The following is a 20,170-nucleotide window of genomic DNA, read 5'->3' as shown; positions in this document are numbered from 1 at the left end:
TTAATTTATTTACTCCTTTGATTTTCATTAGGTGGGAATCTGTGACCCTGTTCTCCCTAAGAGAGAGTCTGATCCATCAAAGAACTTGACCTTTACCACCAGGGCTGGGTAAATTCTTCCTGAATATTTTCACATGGAACTTCATCAAAGACTTTTTGCTAATCAAAAACACCAAGTAAGTTAACTCATTCATATTTATACCCCATTATCTCCTCCAAAACCAGAGTAGGTTTAACTATACCAGGTACCAGCAGACCTTCCCAGGTGGAGACCTCAGCACAGACAGAACCCCAGAGAAATGTGACTCCATGGGCACATGTAAGGCCATAAATAACACTGATGAGTTTTGTTTTCCAGATCAGGGAGGGTGAGACTTTACTTGGTCACAAAATAACTACTGACCTAGCTGGTGTTTTTCCCATTCGCTTCTTATTAATTCCATAGTGTAAATATTTTAGACCTACATCTTCCACTTCTAAAGCCTGATTTTATACATGTGGCATAAATTTATACATAAAGTGTTTTCTTGCACATTCACCTTCTACATATTCCCAGATGGAGAGCTCCTGAGAAATCCTCACAATTTTTCTGAACACTGTTACCTCCAAGGGAAGTAAATTCTTATGAGATGTCCTTATTTTACCGGCACCACTGGTTTCCCACAACAGGAAAATGACATCCAAACCAGGAGACATAGGGCACTCTGTGTTTCACAGAAGCTAAATTGCTTAATTCTCTTCTTAATTGCTTAAGTCTTTTCCATTGGACTTCCCTCCTGGGCATAAGGACAGTTTTCATTTTGTCTTTGGGAAGAAGTAATGGGAGATTCTTCCAGGTTTGTAAGCTTTCCAGCTTATCAGATGGTGGTGTTTCCTCATATCCTCTATGTCTTACCATCAGGATTGAGAGATGACAAATCTGACTGTAGGAGTCAAAACTCCGGCCATAGCAAAGGAACACAAACAAGAGAATCAAGATGGAGTCTTTTATCCAAAGGAGGAACCCAGTGAGAAAAAGGGGTACAGGCAATATGTTACTGGACAAATAAATGGCAGTCAGAAGTTTGTGTTTTTTTCCTGTGAAACACCCTGAAAGTCCTGTGTCCAAACAGCAGTGGCCAGAGAGGTTTGAAAATTTGCTCTCTGGCACAAGGCAAGGCAAACACTCAGTGATCATTTACTTTTTAGGTTCCTACATCACCTTGACCATTATGGATGCGGTGATAACAGGCTGACTGTCCCTTTTATTAGAATATTCAAATACACATTTGTGAAAGTGCTTGAGATGTCTCCCTACCACCACACTTATACAAGAAAAACATCTTTGGTCCTCTTCAGAAGAGGCTGTAGGGGCTTGAATTTGGAAGCTGTTTCTAAGCCAATAGTAAGCAAGTTAGGCAAGTACATGGATCACTTGGGAAATGCTAATCCATTCCTGGAGAAACAAATGTACTGACACAAATGTCTCCTGTTAATTTTATAGTCAATCTGAACACAGAAAAAGCAAGACAAATGGATGTTATTTACCCTAAATAGGATACATGGTAATAGCTGACTCCTAGCATTTATCTTAAAGTCACATGTATCCCATGAAAAGATGACAGACGCTTTTTCTATTTTCTAGAATACAGGGACCAAGAGAAGCATTTAAATGACATTCCCCTTCCCCTAGCCCTTGGGTGTTCTGCAGGAACAACCTTTATCTCACAGATCCAGAGACAGTCCCTAAAGACAAGAAGACAAGATGTGTGATCTCAGCTCTTTAATCAAAACCAAACCACCAAGAAAGCCCCAATTCAATTAAACAAACAAACAAACAAACAAACAAAAAAAACCAATTATAGAATTATTCTATATTATACCAAAGCCCTTCAAGCTGGTGATTGCCATATTGCAGAGGTACTGGCACTTAGCATAACGTCAGTTTGATCTTCTGCCAGCATCCATGGTCTCTCACACAGGTTCTTTTTCGGTGTCTGTGCTCTACCATGATTTATATCTCCTAATCACAGAGATGCATCTGTTCCAGCAGTCTGGCAATGCTTTGGACAAGCTCTTTACTGCAAACAATGTGAGTGACATGCTCGTGCTGTCAGATCTTGGTCTGTCAGACACATCCCTGACATGTCCTGACCCATGGGGTACGTGAGGACAGCTGCAACAAAGTTATGCTTTTCTAAGGCTAAGCAGAGATCCAGGGATGACTGGGAGGGCATCATTTTAGATATTTGCCTACATCAGACAGTATCTTCCAAATTGCTGCAGGGTCTCAGGAATGCTGAGCATTCTCAGCAGACTGAGCAGCTTTGAAACCATAGACCCATTGCCCAGTATCTACTAGGTCATTTTCTAGATAGAAAATGCTGCATCAGTGTGATTTACGATGGAAATCATGAAGAGAAAATCCTCACTGATAAAATGATTAGTTGTGCTGTGTGTTTTAAAAGAATCATCATTGAGAAAATTGCCTTTGACCACAGAAAGCACAGAGTTAGTGTCAGAAAAGTGATTCTGAAATTCTCTCACAGTAAGTAGTGTGTCCTCTACCTTGTCTTGACGTATGTTCTCTAACTATGTAAAATATACACACTTCACTACCAAGGAGAAAAATATATAATTAAGAAAACTGTTTTTCATGATAAACAGATATGGTTATGAGCACTATTATGATAAAGATTTGGTTTTTTTTTTCTTCCTCCCTTTTTGATCTTATTTTAAACATATTTTCTTTCAGATAAGGAAGAAAATGTTGTTTCAAATGGAACAAAATGCTTTGTTCTCAGATTATCTAAGTCCCCTGTAAACACTGGGAAATCTTGACATGAAAAGTCAGAACATTTTACTCAGAAAATACTGAAATTAATATTTTCATATTACTAAAACAACTTTCCTTTTTTTTTTTTTTTAATTTGACCATAATTCTTAGTTCAGATTGACACAAATTAGCAAGTTATTTGTTTTATGCACCCTTCGGAAACCGACAATTCAGTGTAGAATTATCACCTAACTGAAGTTACAAGAGCAGCCTCTTCACAGAAGCAGCTGGAGTTGCTACTGTGGAGCAGTCCCATCACCACAACAGCAGCCAGACCACTGGGAAGGGAAATTAAAACTAGACAGTGGAGCAGACCAGATAAGCCACAAGGAGTAGAAAGGATCTGCTTGGAAATGGGGATAGTCTATTGATTAGGAGCTCTGACTGAATAGTCAGCAGTTTTCTCACTCCTGTTTAATATGATCATCAATTAGGCTGCATCCAGATAAGTTAATGTGAATTTACTATCTGAAAAAGAGATCAAGATCAAATACTAAATTTCTTCAGGAGGGTGCAGAGGCATGGTGATAATTCAGCAAAGAGACATAGCACTGATTTTAGTTAAGACAGATGGAATAAATAAATCTAGTGAAGATATGGGCATCTTAATCAACTATCAAAAAACTACAGTGTGCCACTCACAATCACAGGGCTATGCACCAGCCACAAACATAAGAAGTGGGGAAAACAGGATCAACATTTAATAAAGGGCAGAAATCAAAGTATACATCCTCATAGCTCTAGCATTTTATTTTATTCATAAAGGTGACAGGAAAGAAACTTCAGAGTAAAAAAATTACTTTGATGGTAGTCTGGAAGAACATACATATGTAAATCCAAACCTCTGTTTCTGAAAATCATCCAGCCATTTCAGGATACTGAAATCTTCACATTTGTCTAGGACTAAAACATATTTTTCTCAACTATATTTAAAAAAAAACCCCATCTACCTTAACTAGGATAATCATCCTCTACCACTGACCCCTGCCTCTTTTCCTTTTACAGCTCTCTCATTTCAGACCCACTCAGATATAAATTGAAGGTGCATTGGCCCAGAGCAAACTCAAATCTAGATCAAGATTGATGTCACAGGAGAGACAGACTGCATTCTGTTCATCTTCCAGGATCACTCTTCTGCATTTTATGCAGCTCTTGGGTAAAACCCACAAAGCCACCATGGAAGCTCTATGAAGTGTTGCCATTTGATATTCTTTTGCAAGGTACCAGCTGGTTTTGGGCCTTGGGTATCCTTATCCACAGCAGTTTCATGGGGCTGGATGAAGGATACACAGGCAATGAAACTGGAAATTCCCAAGTCTCTGACCAGAAAATTCTCTCAGAAAGTCTTCACGCAGCATTTTAAGGCACCAAACACAAACAAGCAATGTCTTGTAATCAGGCATCCCAACCTGAAGAGGAATTCTGAGAAAAATCTTTCCTCATAAAGAAGAATCTGATCTGTTGGTAAGCTTTAGACAACCAACTGATTATTTAATTTTATCTTTGAAAAAAAAAAAATCCAGCATATGTAAATACAGCAACGTTACCCATTAGGCTGCCTAATCTTGGTTTTACTAAAAACTAAAAAAACCCAAAACAACAAGACTGGCAAATCTGATGGAGCAGCATAGTAAAAGAAGAGAAAGGTGTGGCTTGGTGGTTGCTTTCTGGGAAGAGAGAAGAGATGGAAGGTGAAAAGGGGGAGGATAGCAGCCAAAAGCAATGCTATGGCATACAGGAGTCATAAAATATTACTGTAGAAAAGTCAAAGAAAATTACAGGCTAACAGCAGTTTTAGAAGATCCAACAATAAAACAAGCCAAGAGATTCTGTACCACAGCTAATGAAGCAACCGAGAATGCCTTGAAATGCAGCCTGCACATACAGCGCTCATGGAAACTCAATAAAAATTTAATATTTTGTTTTCTTTTTTCAAAGAAAACATCCAACTTTCTTCCAACTCCACCAATCCCATCCCAAGGAAAGAATTCTCTTTTCTAAATTGATCTTTGTTCAGTATAAACAAGCTCTGTGTGCCACTAGCTTCAGAACTCAAGGCTTCTTGTTGTGTTTGAGCCTGTCCAGGAGCTCCCTGTTCATTCACACAGACCTCCTGGCATGTTTGCCTGACTTCCTCTTGTTGGGATGCATCACTCCTGATCTTGGATGTGGGGAATTCACGCTAAACATTTAGGCAAAAACCAAAATAAACAGAAAAACACCTCAAACCTATTTTCCCCTTTGTGCTGAATAGGTCTTGAACACAAACTCTGACAAGTCTTCCCCAGCTTACACCTTATTTCAGCAACATTTACCAAACACCTCAAAAGGAGAAAGCTAGGGGGCCACAGGGGAAACAGGAATATCTGAAAGATCACTGAATGTATTTCATTCAGTATCCCCCTTTCCCTCAAGTGTTTATCACCCTTCATAGATGTGTCTAACTTAGAAATCATTAATGGTTCTAATTGCCAGAGCTGTCATTCATTTATAGCACATTAGCACATAGGTAGGCTTATTAACAACTTCTGCTGTACATAGTCTCTTTCCCAATACATACTTTCATTAGTTCATATATTCTGATTTTTTTCCAAGAAATTATCTGAAGGGTTATATTTCATGTGTGGATGTTTAAAGAAATATTTTTATTTTTTAAAATAGCTGGACTACAACTGAAATGGCAGCAACAATAACAAAAATCTCCATCCTAAATACTAATAATTAGTTCAGGGAATGGTTTATGCACTCCTTACTAGTGAAACACACCCTCCTGCTGCACTCCACCCCCAAAAATGAAGAATTCTCTACTTTTAAACCGATAAATCAGAACTGCCATTTGTGCAATCAGCATTCTGGTCTGCATATTTGCCTTCATTTCCACCTCTAGACTTGCTGCCTTTTGCTTAATATAAACACACAGAGCAACTGTTAGGAGATAACATGCAGATGCATAAGTTACCACTCATGGCTCAGTTGTCCTACTCAATAAGAAAGGGATTGCGTATCTGAAAAACTTGTTGCCTTTAAAAATGAATAAAATTAGCAGCATAGTAATCCTCAGCACATAGCATTTGCATAAAATTAAAATGGGCCTGCTCAAGACAGCTTTGCTGTCATACTAGTGGTCCTCTTCAAGTAACCAGCATCATCTGCATAAATAATATCCTGCAGTTTGCATCTGGAGTTAAGGCACCTCAGTTTGGGCGGTTGGCTGTACAATTGATAACTGCGGCGCCGTTTGGCTTGTGTCTGCTGGAAGACTTCTGCTAAATTCATAAGCTTCAGATTGCTGTAATCTTGTAATCAAAAGAACACAGACAACCTTTTCCTCAGTAAATGTTTCACCCCATCACTTGGGGATAGACTTGTGAGTCACTTTAAACTGTGTAGCTTTTGTCAAAGCCTTTTTTTCCCCCACTAAACCAAAAGTACAATAAAAACAAATGATAGCAAGAAACAAAACTACTACTTCATGCCTCAATAACTGCATTTTTCCACTTCCAGTAATAACTTGAATTTGGGCTTTTAAACTCACTTAGGAAATGCCATCATCATAAAATGTACTGCTCAGGATTCTTTTAACTACTTCTGTAGCTACTAAAACACTTCAAAGGAGCTGATACTGCATTAGGAGAGGAGCAAAACGAGGCAAACTCCAGGCACCCCCCACCCTCTTAGTGCCAGGTGATTGTGTGAGGCCTTACCTGCTGGGTAACGCTCGATGACGGGCCAGTTGTCCACCTGTAGGGTGGCATTGCCACCGCTCCTTGTGAAGCGCACCACGTGGTACTTCCCATCGTTAATGATGGCGTTCATCTCTTCGATGGCGATGTCATCCGTCCCAACATTAAATTTGACTCCAATTTTTCCCTGGTGCTGCTTGATTGGGGAGGGGGGAAAAAAAAGAAAAAAAAAAGAAAAAAAAAAAAAGAGAAATAACTAATTAGGAGTTTTTTTTAGAAGAAATTGAGATAGTGTGTCAACACAGGGGAAGATTTCCAACAACATCTTCCCTCCTCAGATGTAACTTCTAAAGGTTCGCGTGCGGCAGTGACAAACCTTCTGACAGCTTAGGAAGTCTGGGACATGTTTTTGAAGGATAATTGATATTTCAAATGAGTAACTTCACCAAATTGAGCTCTGTCCTTTTCCAAGAGATTCAGATCAAGATGAGGATGGGGAAGATGGAGGAAAGCTCAAGGTTTCTGTCTTTGTCCTCTCCCTCACCTCCATAAAGATTAAACAAAATATTTCCTTTTAGACTTTCAAAACAGAAAGCCTTACAGTGTCACTTGGAAGAGATACAAGAATTTTCTGGCCATAAAAGACAAGTTCCAGCCCTGCTTTTCCTTTTTTCAAACCTCATTCATACTTAGAGCCTTCAAAAATGATAACGAAGAAGGAGATTATTTATTTTTTTTTTCGCTTGGAGAGATTTTTGGCATCACATTGTAGTGATTCTGAATCATTAAGCCAAGATCACACTGGCTGATTAACAAGGACTTCCCTGTTCAGAGCCAGAGGGCAGGAAAAGGCATTTGCTGACACAGGGATGTGGTATTGTTCTCACTAAGGCCAGAGACTCTTTTTTGGTTTTTTGCTGGGATTTGCCTATAAACTTCTGTGTTTGAGTGCTGTTAGGGCTAAGGGGACTTCCCATGTACACCAATACCTGGGAGCAAAGCAGTAGATTTTCCAAATTATTGTCATATCAGCATGTTTTCATTTTTATTGACTTAATTATTAAAATGTTCACTCTAATGGGAAACCTGCATTTAACAGTGTCTTTTAATGTCTATTAGAGTTAACTTAAGGGCTTTGAATTTTTTTTTTTTTTTTGTCTCCTATAAAATCAATTCTACTCTTCAATAAAAGTATTTATTACACTGAGGAGAAAAAAAGAAAAGCATTGCACAGTATGAGATTAGGGACTTATTCATAATAATTGGTAATTCTACATGAAATTTCATGTTCCTGGAACTGGTACATCCTTCTTTAAAGTTAAAAAAGTTCATGAAGTTTTTACAAGACCATATGAAACACAATGAAATATTTTGCTTTGTATGTCTTGGTCATTCACATCAAATCTTCCAGAACCAGTTTCACCTCTCTAGCAGAACTCTTGTGTCTGCTCTCTCTTTGTCTTACTACCCTAGCACTGCCTCCTGCAGTAAGTGCATTCTGCAGCTCCATGTCTCTGGAAGTCCCCCAAGCAAAGAACTCAAGGGTTCTTCCACTATATTTTATTCTCTTTAAACATCTGACTTTGTTTTCCAGCACTGCTTGCATGCTGCAGTTACACAGCTGAGCAGCTGCTGAACACCTCCTCAGTTCCTCAACATTCTGGCACCACGCTCTCAGCTCCTCAGCTATGACCTTTTCTGAAACAACTAAAGGACCATTTCCTGATGAGATTTGCAGAGTCTGAAAAATATTTTTTGCTGGCTCAGTTGATTGAACAATGTTCTAAACGTTCCTCTTTTTTTTTTTTTTTTCCTTGTTTTAATATTTCTCCATTCCTGGTCCTACTTTTCCATGTCTATAGAGTGTCAATAATGAATCCACCTTATCCAATTCACGCTCATCTTCTTTTGCCTCTGGTGTGAGCTGCATAGCAGTTTCCCAGTTATCTTGGAAAGGTAACTGTAGCTCTTCTTAATTTCAGCTGCTTCAACCAGACTCAGAATAAATTTCACCCATTTTTCCCCCATGGATGCAGTAGCTTATTTGTTTCACCTGTTTCATTCTTATGCTTACTCTCTTTACACAGAAATATATACAAAGAAATGTAACATTGTCCTGCTTTAAAGCAATCTCCTCTTTTACTAATTTTTGAAATGTAGAAAACCAGCATGTAATGATAATGGCGTATGCAACTTTTCAAAGAAATCAAAGGCTCTGAGGATTAAATAAAGCTGACTAATTTTACCATTATTCATTATTACACCATTCATAACCTACACTTTATATACCAGTTTTCTTATTTGCTATATATATGCATATACATATATTATTTTAGATATTTTAAAAAATTACAAAGTAAACAGAACAGCTTTAAAGTGAATAGAAATGGTGAGGATAAAAAGAAGTGGTACACACAGCACATATATCAGCCGTTTTCCCAAAGCTGGAGCATGTGGGGCTGCAGCCAAGTTACCATTTGCAAATGATCAGGTATTGGCAAGTGAAATGAATGCATTGCAGCCTTGAAAGCAGACTTCCAACCTTCCTTTATAGATATATACACTTCTAGTGAAAAAAACAAGTTTTCCTGACTTCCCTACGTTTGTACACAAATACTGTGCACAGGCAACAAGAACACAGATGCAAGAGCAAATATCACCCTAAAAGCTGGTAACATATTACAGTGATTCTTTTGTCTTTATTTGTAACATATTTGTGTATCTGAAACCACAAAAAAAATCCATTTTTAAAGGTTACATTTAATTTTTTACACACTTCTCCAGCACCTGTGGGCATCTCAGTAACACCTCCATAAAACAAGGAAGCAAGTCTGTTTTTCAAATTGAAGACTTCCTGATTATTATATCCATATTTAAGTTTGACTTCTGGACATCACATCAAACATTATATGAATTACAACCCCATTGTGCATGGCCCTTAGAACCGCAAAACAAAACATGATGCTGCAATAATCACCTTTCTATGTAGATAGGGGGTTTCCTAAGCCATTGCATTATCATGCAGGAATTTGACTCACTGCACACCTCCCCCACTGCAAGATAACATTACTATTTTTCATTTTTCTTTGTCGCATTATTTTTCATCTGTCTTAGGTTAAGACCATGTGCACACAGAATTATTGTGGATCAGCTGACATACAGTAACCTGTGGAGATAACTTGATCTCAGCCCTCAGCCTTGTTATGCTTAATCTAGTGGGCCTGTAGCCTTTTAGGAAGAGCTGGTTTTTATATTTCCTCTTTTTTTTTTTTTTTGGAGCAATATAGTAGTGCAGAAAGGAAAGATACTGATAAAACTGAAGCCTACTAAATTTTCCACTTTGCCAGCCTCAGTTGCATAGTAAAGTGGTAGAAATTTTCCTTTGTCACTCGTTCATTCAAAATAATCTTAGAAGTCATCCTTCCTGTCAGAAACAGCCTCAGACAAATGCTGAGTGAGAAGTTCCCTTTTCACCATCCTGCTGATGGGCACTATAGAAATGTCTGTGCATCACTAAATACTGCAATAAGTCAGCACTACTGTTGAATGGTGCTATCCCTGCCAATGACCCAAACCAGCACAATCTCACATTCCCACAACCAAACATTTTTGTGCCTACAAGCAAAGATGATAATTTCAGAGCTCCCCTGGTAAAAATCAGCTCTGCACACACAGCCCATAGAAGTACACTGCACTGTTTATGGTTCTCAGCCCATATTTTCTTTTTCTCAGTCTCACCCAGTTGTGAGAGAACATGGTAATGGAACCAATTCCTTTTTCCTACTGTGCCTTTATCTATTCCATACTGCTAAGGCCACAATAACAGAGCAGAGTCATGCAGGAGGTGGGAGAGTTTCCAAGAAAGACCAAAAGAGAGGAGGGATGCATTTCAAAAAGTGGCTTAAACACTGTGTCTCTGGAAATTATTTTGAACCTTAGATTTGAAGGTAGCATCAATAATGCTAAAGCCACATCACCACCCCTTCTCCCTGGGGCAATGCAGCACAGGGACCTGGGATTCACCTGCAGACACTCTGAGCCCCAGCCAGCAACTCTCCAGAAACACCAAACTTTTGGTTTGGAGGCGCTTTGGCCATGTAGCTGTCCTGTTTCTGAGGCCAGGGTAGCTTTTATTTCTACAGTACCTACACAGGCAGATAAGTTACTTTGTTGTTGGCCTGTACATTACTGTAACATGCAATGTAGGCTTTGTGTATAGCTTAAATTCTGCTGTCCAAGTTCACAGGCGAAGGATAAATAAGTTAATGGCTTCAAAACAGTTGGATAAAACTGTTAGACAGCTCCAGTTCTATGCTCCTAATGTGCTCTGAAATGTTGGGAGCTTTGATAGCTCCAATAGTGTAGGAAGTGTATGTGTGCACGTGTACATACCAATCACTTCAAAATGTTTTGTCTTCAAAAGCTCTGGCAGCAACTGCTGTAATCTAGCAACTCCAGTGGAGTATTTTCAAGCCTGTTTTATGAATTGTGTACTCTAAATACTTAACAGACTTCTGAGGAGGCACCAGGAATGACGATGAACCTGAGAACCTAGCAATAACGGTGGAATGCAAATCAAGCCAGCAGCTGACACTGCAATTTGTTCCCTGTTGGACTCTAGTTCAGTGCTACCAATCTGCCAAAATGCAGTAAAACCATGCTAGTGTATATATCTATATCTGTATATATATGTATATGTGTATATATACACACTCTTACACACATATATATATATAATTGATATTTCCTATAACATCAGCTGCTCTCTGTAGCAATAACTTTGGAATTACTCAAACATGGGTGATGCAAATTGGCACAACAGTAGTTTTAGAACAGAGTGCAGACAAACTAAGCTCATAATACTTACAACCTATAACCACTTCCAAGGAAAAGCAATAACACTGGGACTCCAACAGGTGGACAAACTAAGAAGAAAAAATTCAAGCGTGCCAACTTGCATTTTATATCATCAGCCCCTGAGGCACCACTGTCTGGTGAATGCAGTAACAAAGTCTTAGAACTAACTGAAGGTTTACTTTGATTTTATTTGATTTCTTGAGTTTTATTAAGAGTGAGATAATTTTCATTCAATTGTAATCAGAGTTTAATATTCTGTATGATATAAAGCTCTGCAAAATAAATAAAATAATATGTGGTTTTCTCAGTCTTGTAAGGAGATGCATATTTTAAAATAGTACTGCTTGCTTCAGGAGGTGAGGGATACACAACAGACAGAAGATACACTTGAATTCAAGATTAATGGAGTAACTATATATATTTTAATATAATAATCCATCATTATTTCTTATTACCATCTGGCATCTTCCAGAGGAAATGCTTCCTGGAAAAGGCACAGAAAATATAAATCATCTGGGAAGAGTTCTTTGAATGAAGGTATCTCTTATATTGAATATAAGAGTTTCCTGAATACTGAGTTTTAAATTCATTCTCTTGGGTTTTACATCATTAACCTAATGCTATTTTCTTTTTGTTGTTGCTTTTCTCTATGAGAATTGACAAATATCCAACCTATTTTTTCCAACATTAACCATTTACTCCTTCTTAGTCAACTGCAAGTCAAGACACAACAGAAACAGGCATTCTCCTCTCATACCTCATCTTGACCTGTCATACCTCATCTTCAGTACTTACAGTCAGGTTTTGTGCCCTGTCATAAACTCAGAAAGGCATTTCAGAAAGGCTTTCAGTATAGCAGTGCTTGACATACTGCAGAAAATCTAGGAGAGGCATGCAACCTCTATCAGAGTGCTAGTAAGCAAAGTTACTACTCAGAGGCTGGCACTTCAAGCAAAGATTTCTGCTGATGTCTGATAGGATGCATCCATCTGGTACTCAGTCTTTTGACATCTGACAAGTGGGAAACTAATTGTTTTTTCTTTCTTTTCCTAAAAGTTGGTAAACTGTAGCTAGCATGGAAAAGCAAAGAAAACAAAACAAACCAACCAAATTTTCTCTTTTTTCTGGTTTCCTGGTAAGGACACTAAGCTATTCCCAGTGTTCTTTCTTGCAAGTTCTCACCATTTATTTGCAGCATTTATTTTCCCAATATCTGTTTATTTCTCAAACTCACATCTTTGTAGACCTTAGGTTATGAGAGAAAAAAACCCAAACAACAACAAAAAACCAAAGAAACAAAAAAACCCAAACCAAAATAAGATAAACAATGCTTTTCATTTTAATCCAAGATACCAGTCCTGATAATTGTACAGAAAAGCTTAAAACCCAAAGCCTGCGAGATACTCTTGGCAGACCAAGAGGAAGAAATGGAAATCCTGTTAAATCATCACTGGGTTTGAGTGGTGGCTGGAATCCAAATGTGGCCCTCGGGTTCCTGTGAGAAGAGCGGTCAGATCTACGCTACCCATTTACACACACCCAGTGGAAATGCAATCCTGGCAACAAAATGCTGCCCAGCACTGTGCTACGCCACTGTTCATATTATTCACAGAGGAAAAATGTCTGCAGAGCCAGAAATGCTACCAGTATTTCCTGCAGCACCCGTGCATGCTTGCCTAAGTACAAACGCACCTTTTTCGTCTACACCAAGATCCTTCCAGAGACGGTACAAAGCACTTGAACAACAGATCGATAATCATTAATATACAGCAACATTTTTTTTCCTCCTCTAGTTTCAGGATACTCAATTAGTTGTGCCATGAATTTTGTAAAAGAGACGTGGAGGGAAAATTTTGCATCATATTTCACTCTCCTGCTTTACTCAGAATTTCTGTAAGATCCTTTAATAAACCTTTACATGACCCCAATTTCATGCCATTAAATTATCCAGGCTTTCTAAATAGATACAGAAATAATAAAAATTCATTGTTCACCAGATGTCCCTGGTTGACATGTTAAGAAATAGCACTGTCACTGTAACAACGTTATGTATGCAAATATATACAGACATTACCAGAGCTACTGCTCTCTTAAGCACTGGCCAATAAAAATTAAGCATTTTCCAGCCTTAAACCAATGACCCTTAAAAGATGTAAATGAAGTATGGGCTCAGCATCCCACTAATTTACAAATGAGGTGCACCTAGAAAAGGAGGCATCTAAGTGGCTCCCTAGATGGAAGGAGCAACATGTGGCATAGCAATTTTTTGTGTCCCCAAACGCCATCTGTGTGACACACAGAACAAAATTTCTGTGTGTCATGCAAAATTGGAAAGAAGATACCATGAGAGCAATCATTCACTGGCCCAGCATTTCAGGGTAGGAAGCAACTACCCTTTACTACTATGAAAAAATGACTGTGCTTTATCACTTAATCACTTTTCTGCTTTAAAATAATTGTCCTCACAGTCTGCTTTAAAGTGTTATAGCAATTTGATTTATACATAAATCTCAGCAAGCAGAAAATATAGAAATATTTATAAATCTACAGTTCTGACACTTCAACTCTTACTCTGTAGTCTTCCTGTTTAGTTTTAAATGTTGAAATTCTCAATTCTATGTCTTACAGGTGTATGATTTCAGGTTACCGTGATGATGAATTCCTGAGACAATACAATTACCTGAACAACCAAACCTTGAAATGCAGTAGTTATGAAAGACATATGGTGTAAAGCCCACAGCAGCAATGTACTGCATCTTATTATCCACTCAGCATCATTACTGAGGTACACAAAATTAAGTTTTTCTGAGAAAACATGCAGTAAAAAAAAATTTAAATAGCCAGCCCTTAATGTGGTATTTCTTTCAAAATAAAATGTTTCACAGAAATAACTTGATCTTGCCAGCATCTTACCCAGGGGTTTTAGTCATGGTGAGATGTTATAGATGGTTTAAAGAGATGCTGTTCAACAAACAGAGCATAATTTGAAGGAAACAAAGTCTTAACTACTGGCCAAGGTAGCTCACAGGGCTTGACTTTCCTCTGTACACTTATTTTCTGTGTGGGCAGACATATTGAGTACCTTAAATACAGGATGGCCAGCCTGAGGAATTCCATGCTCATTGGAAGCTCCAGCTACTCACAAATTGCTTCCGAATGGGCACAATGAGGTTTGAAAATCAGGCTTGCTTTCCAGTTTTTCATAGTGGTTTTATACAGAGGTTATTAAAACAGTATTCCTGGAACTTGATACAGTCATGCAAAGGCATAAAACAAACGAGTAGCACCTTGGTATCAGTACAATCTAATCCACAATGGAAATTGTCCTGGCTTGAGGGCACTGATTTCTGCGTTTAGAAAGGTTTCAGAGAACTCTTCTGATAAATTGTGTGTCTGAAACAAATTCAAAGTCAGAGTGAGTAGGATGTATAACTGGGACCAGAAGCAAAGAATCAGCAAATTCTCAAACAGGCTTTCATGTTAAATGATTAATAGCCATATGATCAACACACATGCTCATGAAAGTACCATTAATAATTTTTTGAGAATCTGGGTCAAAGGACTTTTCATACTAAAAGCCTGTAAGGAATTATTAAAAACCAATAATGGCATTGGACAGCCAACTCCTATTGAGCTTTAATGAAAAATGAACGCCTACCTGTCATTCATATCTTTGATAAACTCCCCTTTGATATTAACCAGGATCTTCAATATTTCCAGATTCCTACCACAAACACTGGGAAAAAGCCCTTTTTAAAGACTTTTTAAATGTACACTTTGTATTCCTTTATTGTTCTGATTGCCTGCATGCCAATACATTTCCAGAATTGTTTCCTAAATATTCTGTTTCTTTGGGGTCACCAGCTGAAAATAACGTGTTCCTAATTCATCTTTGCTGCTAAGTACTCATTAGTGACATGAGTTTACATGACCGAAAACTGAAAGGAATAGGAAAAAAAATCCCCTCCACACAGTGATTTTAAAGTTAGGCACCTGAATAGTGGAGTTAGATGAATATTTTTTGCTTCCTATCTTTAAAATGAAGAAAGCATGATATGCTTACTTCAGAAAATTGTTTATCTGAAGCAATTATAACTGAAAAGTCAATCAGCAAAAGTAAAACAAACAAAAGAAAACACACACACACACACAAAAATTGACTACCGATCTATTAGACAAATGCAGAACTGAAATGAAAAGTCCCCACACAAGGATATGTAACCTGTGCTGTTCCCAGCCAGCAGAGATACAACATGGCACAGGTAGAACTTGGGCTCTCTGGAAGAAAGGCAAGTCCTGGCTGCTGTCCCAATTTTTGAGAATTGCTATAATTTCTGTTGCCAGCTCTCTTCCTTTTATCCTCAAGTGTAGAGCCATTCTATGGCAAGCTTTAATGCCATGTATATTTTCCTCCATGGTAGCAGTTTCCTTTATCTTACCTTTCTTCATCTTGAAGATCTTTCAGAATCAAAACCAGCTTGACAATTTACTGGTGTGCTGTGCTACACAGTGCAGAGTAGCCTATTATCAATGCTACAACAGAGGATCTCACTTCTTTTGATCACTTAATGCTACAGAGCATGTAAAAATCCTCACACCGAATACATGTAGCACAGGAAGTGATCAAACAGTGTTCGTTGACTGGACTGTGAAATCCCTCAGGTAGCTGGAAGGGGAAAGCAAAATCTCATAGCTACCTCTACATTCTCTGCTCTTGCTGCTAACAACCCCCAAGGTTTGAAACACATTGTTCTGGCATCTTAAAAAAAACCCCACAAAACAAAGCACCACCCTGTGGAAGAGAAATGTTACAAATGAAAGGGTTCTGTACAAGAAATCATTAGTGTTTGTGAACAGTCACTACAAGGAAGAAATCTCTGGGGGGAAGCATAGCAAAATAACATGAGCACCTTTGACAATATGCTCTTCAATAATCAAGAAGTTCCTTAATTGTACTTAAGAAGAAATCTGCCACAAAACTGGAAAAGCTGATCTCAAGGAAATCAGAAAAAGATCAAAACTGAATTTAACCCACTCCAAGGGAGCTTTGCCTATAACAGAGCTCTGTAATGTCAGGTTCTGAGTGCCTCTCTGAAGCAGGGAACATTCACGAATGTTGTTGTCCTTACTGGAAGGGTCAGTATCAGGCTTGAATGATGTCCAAATATATTCATGCTCACGGACACAATGTTATTTTTAAAAATCCCTAACTATATCTAAGTATTTGCTTACAATACTTAAGTATTTGCTTAACAATATCTAAGTATTTGCTGATGTAAAACAATAGCCATTAACAGCCAACACTGCAAAATGCATCATTAGCTTCGAACAGCACACGGGAAGGAAACAGCATCATCCTTTTAGTTATAAACTCTTCACTTAGAGCAGGCTTTTTTTACTGCTGGAAAGCATCATTTTGGAAATAGGGCATGTTGGGCAGCGAGCAATCAATGGTTTAGGGCAGCATTCTAACCTCATTGGTAGTGTACTCCTGATTTCTGCCCTTACTGCAGCTACTTTCTTCATTTATTGTTTTTTTATTATACTTGGCAGATATTTACCTTGCAAAGTTAAAAGTCAGAAGGAACTCCACAGAAGTCATGGCTGCTTTAGAAATAGTAACATGCTAAAAGCAGAGCATCTCTCATTAGAGTTACTTGTCACTTTTTCAGAGCTTCTGCCGCATACTGCTATTCTCACACATTTCACTGTGGAAGAGATGTGATGGTAAAATATTTGAAAGACAGCTGATGCAAATTATGTGCTTTCCATTTTTTGTTTCTTTTTAAATTCTGTCTTTACTAAGATCAAGGTTTTGCTAGAAAGAGCTTAGTAGAAACCAGACATATAACTATTTTCCTTTTCATATTTCCACAGCTTTAATGATAGTGAGGGACCATTTGAAAAAGAAAAAAAAAATTAATAATTTCACTGCTATTTGGCCAGATAAGCTTTTGCAACTACATTAGGATGGCAGACAAAAGAATGGGCATCTTCTTAAAAGGGAAAAAAAAACAATCAAAAAACCTACTGAGACCCATTGGAAATGTGACTTGCTGAAAGCACAGCAGGGGAAAAATGTCTGCATCTTAAATAGCCTCATGGGAAGCTTATGTTTTATATATCTTGTGATCTGCACCAGATAACCCAATGTCTTGCTGACTTTGCCAGTGTCACAGAGGTGAGGTTTCCACTTGGGTGAGCAAACCACTCGAGCAATTTATTCAAGCACATTAGACTCAAATTGGCTTTAGTACAGCACCAGGCAAGGCAGGTGTATGTGCATGGCTGTGCACATACTGACTTTCTGACATTCTTCTGTGCTAAATGAGATAACTTAAAGGCTATAAAAAGAAAACCCTATTTCTTTCCCTTCTCTTATTTTTTCCAAATTGTTCTTTACCCACCAATAGTCTCATTAAACAGTAACACCATTAGAGGACCTCAGACACACACTTTTTCACCTGTGGTGAAGCTCTAAGTTTTTGCCACTTCTGCTTTGCCAGTGCAGTTGCTAACAGATTTCTTGGCTCTGCCGGTGCAAAGGACATTTGTGATAGACAGATCTCCCCAGTAAACATTCTCTCATTTCCTCTCTCAGCCCAGGCAGAGCATTGTGCAAGTGCTGTGCCCACCCTGCTGTGAGGAAACTCCACAAACTTCAGCTTACAGAACACAACACAAGCAAGGAATCCACCAAAGCTGCTCCACCACAAAGCTCCACTTCTTATATTACAGGAGGACTTTAATGCCTGGATAATTTTAATTATGATTATTTTCTGTGCTGCATCCCACACTCAAATACTAACCTTGAAGCAGAAAGGTAGGTGCTAACAATCCACCTTCTCACCTGTTCTCACCAATATAAACCCATCAGGACCTGCAGATACCTCTATGAATGGTTGCATATCTCTATATTTGATGTATGGAGATGTATATGGGGAGAGATGAGGTGAAACAGCCCCTCCTCCTGCCCATTCTCCATGCAGAGGGGTAAGAACAAGGATTCCTGATTAATTACTTATCAAGGAGAATCACCTTAATTAGGGTCAAGTTCTGAGGTAGACAGTTTAATTCATTCTTCAGTTTCTGTGTGAACACATTTCTTTCTGCAGAACAATTGATTTGCAGCTCAATTCACACTGTTCAATTATGTTTTTATTTTTTAAGGGAAAAAGAAATTAAAATGTTACCTTCTGAAACCAGTGTATCTGTTCTGAGGAAGACCCAAGTGTCATAAGTAATTAAAATTAATGATTCCTCCTTTTTTATCCTGTTATCCTGCTGAAGCAATTCTTGCAGAGATTGCACTGCTAGTGGGATTGGGGCTGCTCTCAGCCCCTTAAACTCTTAGCTGATGTACTGATCCCAGTGAAAGAGCAGGATGCATTCCCAGACAGAGAAGTACTCAGACACACAGGAAATCTTGTGCTGTCACAGGTACTTGTCTATAACTATGTGTACATGTGTACTCCAAGGCATGGTAGCTTCCTTCTCATTACTCTCAGAACAATTATTTCAAGCTCCACAATTTTCCTATTAAAAAAAAAAAAAAAAAGTCCCCCTCTGGCACATGGCTAAAGTTGTTGCATTTGGAAAGATATCACAGATTCACTGTTTCAGACTATAAAACTACTCCTGCTTCCTGTATTTACCTTTATGGACTTATTAGCATTGATATCGAGTAAGGAAAGGTTTTTAGCTTGACTCTTAGTAAGTGAGATAGATAAAAATAGGAAAAAATAGATGTGAACAGTTGTTTAGTCTTAGAAAGTAATGAAACTCAATATGAAGCCTCAGGATGTGGCTCACATGGAGACAGCCTATGATCCATTAGAGATACTTGTTTTCAAAGCTTTAGACAAAAAATAAACAAAAGAGGAAAAAATACATAGCCAACTATAAAGCACTTAATGCTGGCATAGCTTTTTAATAAAGGAACCTAAGACATGGAGGAAAACCTTCCATACCCAGCATCTCACTCATTTGTCATTCCTGCATCTGTTGGACAATAGGTGTAAGGATTGTTTCGATATAAAAGCAAACAAAAAGTGTGGGGAGCAGCACAGTAGAAGCAGCCTTTAGTGTTGCAGATGTAGTTTATGATTTATAACTTCAGTATTCCTTTCCTGACAATTTATAATCAACAGATTATAAATCCACAGTATGACCTAGATTCCAATCACTCATTAAACCTTTTTGCATCATATTTACAGCTGTAAAAACAGAAAAGCTGTCGTTGGGCAATCCTTAACCCAGAGGGATTTAGACCAGGTTTAGGAAACACTCTACACTTATTCCAAACTGTGTTATTAAGGGCTGGGATACTTTCCACTCTGGTGAGTGGAATACTGGGATACTTTCTACTCTGCTAAGTCCAGGCCTTCCTATCAGGCAATTCCCACCACTGTACTCCACAACCATTCCAAAAACAGAAATATATCTGCTTAATGGAAGTTTCTATGCAGTTTCTAGCTTTCCCTCCCACCCAAGATTTCCTGGACAAGCTGAAGTTTTCCAGCTTCCTTGGCTCCCTTTTCTAGGGCACAGCCCGACAAAGGAGTGACCCCACTCCACACCTGCCCTGCTCCTGGAGAAAAAGCCACATATAAGAGAATTGTAATGTGAAGGGTCAGGTTAGCAGATGCTGACAGGGCCTTCAGGGATCTTTGAAAACACATTAATGATTGCAATTACAACACATTATGGTGTTATAAGATCTTCCCAAACACAGTCCTGAAGAGGTTTTTCCTATGAATCAGTGGCGTCACATTATGAAATTAAAGCTTGCCCTCCTTCTTCCTTATAATATATAT

At 38.4% G+C, this 20,170-nt stretch overlaps 1 protein-coding gene across 10 annotated transcripts in view; it reads right to left on the bottom strand.

Moving 5' to 3' along the window:
- NRXN1 (neurexin 1) overlaps positions 1-20,170 on the bottom strand; it is a 669,617-nt gene that overhangs the window by 114,005 nt on the left and 535,442 nt on the right. For all 10 annotated transcript variants that reach the window (XM_041489370.1, XM_041489359.1, XM_041489362.1 and 7 more), the window contains one exon: positions 6,519-6,690. In XM_041489370.1, coding sequence (XP_041345304.1) covers positions 6,519-6,690 — 172 coding nt within the window. The remainder of the gene's footprint in view (positions 1-6,518; positions 6,691-20,170) is intronic.

This window comes from Pyrgilauda ruficollis, unplaced genomic scaffold (genome assembly GCF_017590135.1).
Source record: "Pyrgilauda ruficollis isolate IOZ18807 unplaced genomic scaffold, ASM1759013v1 scaffold93, whole genome shotgun sequence".
Classification (NCBI taxonomy): domain Eukaryota; kingdom Metazoa; phylum Chordata; class Aves; order Passeriformes; family Passeridae; genus Pyrgilauda; species Pyrgilauda ruficollis.
This window is presented reverse-complemented; position numbering and strand designations above follow the sequence as displayed.